Raw genomic sequence first — 9,340 nt, 5'->3', positions numbered from 1 at the left:
GGGGAGTGTAAAGGAACTATGGATGATGATGATGAGGAGGAGGATAATCCTGGGTTCTACCTGTGCATGCGCAGTACCAGCCTGCAGCCACTAGAGGGCCCCTGCTCTTCTTTTCTCCTTCCAGCTGTTCCCTCCGGGAGATTGACAGCCCCTTCTACACTGATATGTAAATGTAAAGTACTATGGGGGGCTGTGATTGGCCAGGCCCGGGATCCCCACACCTAAGAGGGTGTGGCCAGGCATGTTGCCTTGTTAAAGGGCAGAGTGCTCCTAAGAGCCTTCAGAAGAAGCGTAGGCTGCGACCCTGCAAACAGCAACCAGGGGCTGGGGAGGCTGAGCAGGCGGCAGATGCTGTCAGTATACACGGTCCTGAGAGAGCAGAGCATGCAGCAGAGCACACAGAGCATGCACGACACCCAGCAGAGCATGCAGAACAGCAGAGCATGCAGCTGAGCAGAGTAGCACATGCACACATGCTGCTCTGCAAACTTCAGGAGAAGCAACTTTCCTTCTAAACAAGAGAGAGAGAGAGAGAATCTGCAGAGCCCTGATCTTAAAGCCTGGACTGGAGGGTGACCAGAGGAGCATGCAGCAGAGCTGACCCTGTTCTGCAAACTTCCTGATAGTCAGCTTTAACCACCGCTCAAGACCCTGCATCCCTCCTCATCTGATCATCTGGACTGTGCAGCCCCCCACATCTCATCGCTTGGATCCTGCAGCACCCCACATCTCATCACCTGGACCCTGCAGAAGACTTTATCCCATTGCCTGCACCCCCCTATCAGAACGGAGGGGCTGGGGGCTGTGACTGGAGTGTAGTAGCCAGCTGCTGACAGATCCCACAAGAAGGCTCATCCTCCTGCAGGCTGTTGGGTACAGACGCACCATCTAGGGGGCGTGGAGCTCCTAAATTGTAAGCAGTGACAGTGACAACTCTTATATGGACTGAGATGGCCTCTGATCTGGCTATGAGCGCAGAGTTGCCCAACAGCCCTCTTGCCATTGAGTACGTCAACGATTTCGATCTGATGAAATTTGAGGTCAAGAAGGAACCCCCAGAAGCCGAGAGGTTCTGCCACCGCCTGCCACCAGGATCATTGTCTTCCACTCCGATCAGCACCCCTTGTTCTTCGGTGCCCTCTTCGCCAAGCTTCTGCGCCCCAAGTCCTGGGGGGCAACCCAACGTGAACCCCAACAACCCCAACGCTGCCAATAAGCCCCAACTGGAGGACCTGTACTGGATGTCTAATTATCAGCACCACATCAACCCTGAAGCCCTCAACTTGACTCCTGAAGATGCCGTGGAGGCTTTGATAGGAAACCCACATCACCACCACCACCAAGGCTACGATGGCTTCAGGGGTCAACATTATCCAGGGGATGAGATGACACCATCGGGTCACCACCACCAAGTTCACCATCACCTGCACACCCACAACCACCACCATCTAAGGCTGGAAGAAAGGTTCTCCGATGAGCAGTTGGTCAGCATGTCCGTGAGAGAGCTCAACCGGCAGCTGAGGGGCTTCAGCAAGGAAGAGGTCATACGTCTCAAGCAGAAGAGAAGGACCTTAAAGAACAGAGGCTATGCCCAGTCGTGCAGGTACAAAAGGGTGCAGCAGAGGCACATCCTGGAGACAGAGAAGTGTCAGCTCCAGAGCCAAGTGGAACAACTTAAACAAGAGGTGTCCCGGCTGGCCAAGGAGAGGGATCTGTACAAAGATAAATACGAGAAGCTGGCAAGCAGAAGCTTCACAGCCAGAGAGTCCCCGCAACAGCCCAACCCCGGCAAAGGCTCGGCAGACTTCTTCATGTGAACTCTGTGCCCCCCTGAGCACCCAGACTCCTTGTACATAGAGGTAAAGAACTTGTAGCCAAATACAGTAAATTCTACATTATTTATCGACTGTATCCAGCAATGCATTTACTCCACCACCACCGTATATCGGGACAGACAGTAGGAGACATCTCCCGGCTCCTTGATGTGACCGCTCACGTCTTACAGTGACTTGTATATAGGATATTACTGAGATGGACAGTTGTTTTATTTATTTTATTTTTTATTTAGGCAGGACTTATGTCTCCTCTATAACTGGACTGCTTTTTGAGCCAGAACTGAAGTCTTAATTTTTTTGGTCAAATTCATACGTTAGACCCGAGTCCGAAACCGTGCAGAGCAATACCAGGAGATCAGTGAAGAAGAGGACGACAAGAACCTTCAGGACTGGTGAAGAACCGTCCGACCAGACACCATCCAAGGAACTCAATTTCTATGGGTATTAATACAAAAACTAGACTTTTTAGCAAAATCCTGCATGCAGGTCATGTATGGCAATGTGAGGTCCCCTTTTCTACTAGACAAGGATGCATGACGATGTAGATTGTACCATTCGTTTGTCTTTCTTTTCTCCTCGGCTTGTTTCCTCCCAGGTTCACAAACCTTTTTTGTTTATTTTTTGTTTTTGAGAAAACTGTGCATCTTGTAAATGATCCAGACACTCGAAAGTCTTAACTTCCCTTTCCTTGGACTCCTTCTCTTAAAATGCCAGTCGGGAAACAAATACTTAAAACAACATGGGACAAAAACAAAAATTTCAAAATAATTCACCAAGTATGTCTTTCTATCTTGAGACTTCCAAAAAACTAAAAAAACGAATTTGATTTGAGCGAATGAACAGTCTTTACTTCCCTTGTCCCCTTTTCCCTCATCTATATTTTATTATTTAATTGAACCTGAGCCAGACAGAGTATATTATATTATTATTCTTTATTATTTAAGGTGTCCATTTGTACAGAATCGTAGAATTTAGTTGGTTATTTGCCTTTTTTTCTCTCTTCTGAGCCTATATTTTGCTTGTTGATTTAAGTGACTTAAAAAATTCTGTAAAAAAAAAAACACAAAAAAACAAACAAAAAAAATGAAAACATAAAAGTCTTAAGGAAAAGTTTGTATGTAAATTAGCATGCAAATAATATTTAAATGATTAAGTCAATTACCGTGGATGGGTTGAAAGCTTAATGCACTATATAGAGGAATCAATGGGAGACGTCATAGGGTTGTTTTATAGAGATTTACAGAAATGATCTATGCTGTTACAAGGTTCAGTCATAATCGTACATTCTAAGAGACCCTCCGGGGCCCACAGAGTAATATATTCATGAAATATTTGGGGGCTGCTTTGTATTCTATGCACCGGTCTTATTTATAAATAATAATAATTATAATAATAATGATTAAAAAAAAAATTATAATTGACCCTTGGGAAACAAATGTTATTTAAATTCTTTATGCGAATGTGAATTATTTCTGCAAACAAAAAATAATGAAAAAATAGAAAAAAAAAATCTAAAAATAAAAATGAATTTTGAAAAACGATGCTTCATGTCAAGGTGTAACAAACGCAGGTGTCCCGAATCAGCAGAAGCCGGGGTCGTTTTTAGGAATTCCTGATGGATATTGAGCCATGATTTGTGCGTTTTTTTTTTCGAGGCCTGAGTTTTGAAAACTTAGAGTTTTTTAATGTTTCATCTTAAAAAAAAAAAAAAAAAAGTAATAATAATAATTTAGCAGAGTCCATTTTTTTTTTGTATATTCTGCTCCAGGTCTGACTGTGGTAAATGTTACAAAATAAAAGAGAAAAGTCTTAAAGATAAATCCAGAGTTTTTACATGTTTTTTTTTGTGTTAAACTATTGTTACAAAAAAAACAAAAACAAATTTAGCAAATTTTTTTTTTTATTTCAATTTGGAATTTTCAATTTGGAATTTCTTTCAGTCAATGAAGCACATTGTAACCTTGTTTCCATATGGGGAGAATGTTATTTTCTGTTTGTTTGTTTAGGGAGTTTGTGAGGAGAAATATTTTCTGGATTTCCTCTTCGCCCTCGTTGTATTTTTTTTCTTCTGTTTTTTTCATCTCTATTTAATTGAGGATTCGTTCAGATATTTCTATCTCAGCACATGAAATAAAGACACATTGACGGAATTTCATTTGTTCTCGAATTTTATTCATTGGGTTTAATTCTGTTCAATTTGGTAAATTAAAATATTGAAGGAAATTGAAATTTTATATAAAAATTTGTTTAAAAAAATCGACAATATGGAAAAAGCTCCTGTGACAGGCGCGGCGTCCTCTGTGTGACGATCCGGCAGCTTCCTCGGGGATTTATTAGACTTTCCGTAATCGTTAGAAGAGAATGTAAATTGTATCATTATAGAAAAACTTATAAAATAAACTTAAATGTAACAAGGCGACATCTGGTGATTCTTACGTTTTCCAGATTGTTTGCTCCTTATTACATCTATATTATTATATTCAGCCTTTTCTAGTTTTAGTTGAGACACACGAGATAGTAAACTTTTTCAACAACATTTTCTAACTTTTTCATCAGAATTTTATGGCTTTTTATAGTTTTTTTGTTTAGAAATCCTTCTATATTTCCTGGAGACAATAACTTTCTGTCAGGGATTTGCAGGTCGTCCTATACGGAGGAGGACGGAACAGAATTGGAAAAGTCACCTTTTCTGTTTGTTTTTTCTTATTTTTTGTTACTATTCTATTCTAAGGAGTCATTTATTTTTGTAAATGTAAAAACATTTCAATAGAACAATTTTTTTAACTATTTATACTAATTACTTATCAGAGGGGGAGTTGTTCGGGGGTCTCCGTGCTGCCGTTGTGTTCTCCCGTTCTGGGATCTTTTGTACATTAATTAAATATTTGACAGATTTCGCTCGGTTTCACTGTTGTGTGTAGCGTGTAACGGCGAGAGGGGGGAGGGGGCTGAATGTCCTTAATGAGCGGGCACTAAAGGGGTTAACAACTACACCCCCCCTCCCAGATTGCTGCTATATTCTGTATTATTGCAGGACTGAGAAAATCATCCAAGTTACTTAGAATGTGCAAGTTGGATGATGGAGCAAAATTGTGTGTACAGCGAAAAGTGCAGTGCGGATCTATCTATCTCATATCTATCTATTTATCTATCTCATATCTATCTATTTATCTATCTCATATCTATCTATTTATCTATCTCATATCTATCTATTTATCAATCTATCATCTATCTCATATCTATCTCATATCTATCTATCTCATATCTATCTATCTATCTAATCTATACATTATCTGTACTCAGAGAGTTATCACTGTTATCTGTGGTGTTACATAGGACTGCAGGTCACATCTACATTATCTGTACTCAGAGAGTTATCACTGTGTTATCTGTGGTGTTACATAGGACTGCAGGTCACATCTATACATTATCTGTACTCAGAGAGTTATCACTGTTATCTGTGGTGTTACATAGGACTGCAGGTCACATCTATACATTATCTGTACTCAGAGAGTTATCACTGTTATCTGTGGTGTTACATAGGACTGCAGGTCACATCTATACATTATCTGTACTCAGAGAGTTATCACTGTGTTATCTGTGGTCTTACATAGGACTGCAGGTCACATCTATACATTATCTGTACTCAGGGAGTTATCACTGTGTTATCTGTGGTGTTACATAGGACTGCAGGTCACATCTATACATTATCTGTACTCAGAGAGTTATCACTGTTATCTGTGGTGTTACATAGGACTGCAGGTCACATCTATACATTATCTGTACTCAGAGAGTTATCACTGTTATCTGTGGTGTTACATAGGACTGCAGGTCACATCTATACATTATCTGTACTCAGAGAGTTATCACTGTGTTATCTGTGGTGTTACATAGGACTGCAGGTCACATCTATACATTATCTGTACTCAGAGAGTTATCACTGTTATCTGTGGTGTTACATAGGACTGCAGGTCACATCTATACATTATCTGTACTCAGAGAGTTATCACTGTTATCTGTGGTGTTACATAGGACTGCAGGTCACATCTACATTATCTGTACTCAGAGAGTTATCACTGTGTTATCTGTGGTGTTACATAGGACTGCAGGTCACATCTATACATTATCTGTATTCAGAGAGTTATCACTGTTATCTGTGGTGTTACATAGGACTGCAGGTCACATCTACATTATCTGTACTCAGAGAGTTATCACTGTGTTATCTGTGGTGTTACATAGGACTGCAGGTCACATCTATACATTATCTGTACTCAGAGAGTTATCACTGTTATCTGTGGTGTTACATAGGACTGCAGGTCACATCTATACATTATCTGTACTCAGAGAGTTATCACTGTTATCTGTGGTGTTACATAGGACTGCAGGTCACATCTATACATTATCTGTACTCAGAGAGTTATCACTGTGTTATCTGTGGTCTTACATAGGACTGCAGGTCACATCTATACATTATCTGTACTCAGGGAGTTATCACTGTGTTATCTGTGGTGTTACATAGGACTGCAGGTCACATCTATACATTATCTGTACTCAGAGAGTTATCACTGTTATCTGTGGTGTTACATAGGACTGCAGGTCACATCTATACATTATCTGTACTCAGAGAGTTATCACTGTTATCTGTGGTGTTACATAGGACTGCAGGTCACATCTATACATTATCTGTACTCAGAGAGTTATCACTGTGTTATCTGTGGTGTTACATAGGACTGCAGGTCACATCTATACATTATCTGTACTCAGAGAGTTATCACTGTTATCTGTGGTGTTACATAGGACTGCAGGTCACATCTATACATTATCTGTACTCAGAGAGTTATCACTGTTATCTGTGGTGTTACATAGGACTGCAGGTCACATCTATACATTATCTGTACTCAGAGTTATCACTGTTATCTGTGGTGTTACATAGGACTGCAGGTGACATCTATACATTATCTGTACTCAGAGAGATATCACTGTTATCTGTGGTGTTACATAGGACTGCAGGTCACATCTATACATTATCTGTACTCAGAGAGTTATCACTGTGTTATCTGTGGTGTTACATAGGACTGCAGGTCACATCTATACATTATCTGTACTCAGAGAGTTATCACTGTGTTATCTGTGGTGTTACATAGGACTGCAGGTCACATCTATACATTATCTGTACTCAGAGAGTTATCACTGTGTTATCTGTGGTGTTACATAGGACTGCAGGTCACATCTATACATTATCTGTACTCAGAGAGTTATCACTGTTATCTATAGTGTTACATAGGACTGCAGGTCACATCTATACATTATCTGTACTCAGAGAATTATCACTGTGTTATCTGTGGTGTTACATAGGACTGCAGGTCACATCTATACATTATCTGTACTCAGAGAGTTATCACTGTTATCTGTGGTGTTACATAGGACTGCAGGTCACATCTGTACATTATCTGTACTCAGAGAGTTATCACTGTTATCTATAGTGTTACATAGGACTGCAGGTCACATCTATACATTATCTGTACTCAGAGAGTTATCACTGTTATCTGTAGTGTTACATAGGACTGCAGGTCACATCTATACATTATCTGTACTCAGATAGTTATCACTGTTATCTGTGGTGTTACATAGGACTGCAGGTCACATCTATACATTATCTGTACTCAGAGAGTTATCACTGTTATCTGTGGTGTTACATAGGACTGCAGGTCACATCTATACATTATCTGTGGTGTTACATAGGACTGCAGGTCACATCTATACATTATCTGTACTCAGAGAGATATCACTGTGTTATCTGTGGTGTTACATAGGACTGCAGGTCACATCTATACATTATCTGTACTCAGAGAGTTATCACTGTTATCTGTGGTGTTACATAGGACTGCAGGTCACATCTATACATTATCTGTACTCAGAGAGTTATCACTGTTATCTGTGGTGTTACATAGGACTGCAGGTCACATCTATACATTATCTGTACTCAGAGAGATATCACTGTTATCTGTGGTGTTACATAGGACTGCAGGTCACATCTATACATTATCTGTACTCAGAGAGTTATCACTGTTATCTGTGGTGTTACATAGGACTGCAGGTCACATCTATACATTATCTGTACTCAGAGAGTTATCACTGTGTTATCTGTGGTATTACATAGGACTGCAGGTCACATCTATACATTATCTGTACTCAGAGAGTTATCACTGTTATCTGTGGTGTTACATAGGACTGCAGGTCACATCTATATATTATCTGTACTCAGAGAGTTATCACTGTGTTATCTGTGGTGTTACATAGGACTGCAGGTCACATCTATACATTATCTGTACTCAGAGAGTTATCACTGTTATCTGTGGTGTTACATAGGACTGCAGGTCACATCTATATATTATCTGTACTCAGAGAGTTATCACTGTGTTATCTGTGGTGTTACATAGGACTGCAGGTCACATCTATACATTATCTGTACTCAGAGAGTTATCACTGTGTTATCTGTGGTGTTACATAGGACTGCAGGTCACATCTATATATTATCTGTACTCAGAGAGTTATCACTGTGTTATCTGTGGTGTTACATAGGACTGCAGGGGACATCTATACATTATCTGTACTCAGAGAGTTATCACTGTTATCTGTGGTGCTACATAGGACTGCAGGTCACATCTATATATTATCTGTACTCAGAGAGTTATCACTGTGTTATCTGTGGTGTTACATAGGACTGCAGGTCACATCTATACATTATCTGTACTCAGAGAGTTATCACTGTTATCTGTGGTGTTACATAGGACTGCAGGTCACATCTATATATTATCTGTACTCAGAGAGTTATCACTGTGTTATCTGTGGTGTTACATGGGACTGCAGGGGACATCTATACATTATCTGTACTCAGAGAGTTATCACTGTTATCTGTGGTGCTACATAGGACTGCAGGTCACATCTATACATTATCTGTACTCAGAGAGATATCACTGTGTTATCTGTGGTGTTACATAGGACTGCAGGTCACATCTATACATTATCTGTACTCAGAGAGATATCACTGTGTTATCTGTGGTGTTACATAGGACTGCAGGTCACATCTATACATTATCTGTACTCAGAGAGTATCACTGTGTTATCTGTGGTGTTACATAGGACTGCAGGTCACATCTATACATTATCTGTACTCAGAGAGTTATCACTGTGTTATCTGTGGTGTTACATAGGACTGCAGGTCACATCTATACATTATCTGTACTCAGAGAGTTATCACTGTTATCTGTGGTGTTACATAGGACTGCAGGTCACATCTATACATTATCTGTACTCAGAGAGTTATCACTGTTATCTGTGGTGCTACATAGGACTGCAGGTCACATCTATACATTATCTGTACTCAGAGAGATATCACTGTGTTATCTGTGGTGTTACATAGGACTGCAGGTCACATCTATATATTATCTGTACTCAGAGAGTTATCACTGTGTTATCTGTGGTGTTACATAGGACTGCAGGTC

General features: G+C 40.1%; 1 protein-coding gene across 1 annotated transcript; it reads left to right on the top strand.

Annotated features, from left to right (window-relative positions):
- Positions 1-302: 302 nt before the first annotated feature.
- On the top strand, positions 303-3,975 carry MAFA (MAF bZIP transcription factor A). The gene has a single exon (XM_056522896.1). It carries the CDS (start codon positions 951-953, stop codon positions 1,815-1,817), a length of 867 nt encoding a protein of 288 aa, XP_056378871.1. The 5' UTR covers positions 303-950; the 3' UTR covers positions 1,818-3,975.
- The last annotated feature ends 5,365 nt before the right edge of the window (positions 3,976-9,340 follow it).

Source organism: Hyla sarda, chromosome 5, assembly GCF_029499605.1.
Source record: "Hyla sarda isolate aHylSar1 chromosome 5, aHylSar1.hap1, whole genome shotgun sequence".
NCBI classification, from domain to species: domain Eukaryota; kingdom Metazoa; phylum Chordata; class Amphibia; order Anura; family Hylidae; genus Hyla; species Hyla sarda.
This window is presented reverse-complemented; position numbering and strand designations above follow the sequence as displayed.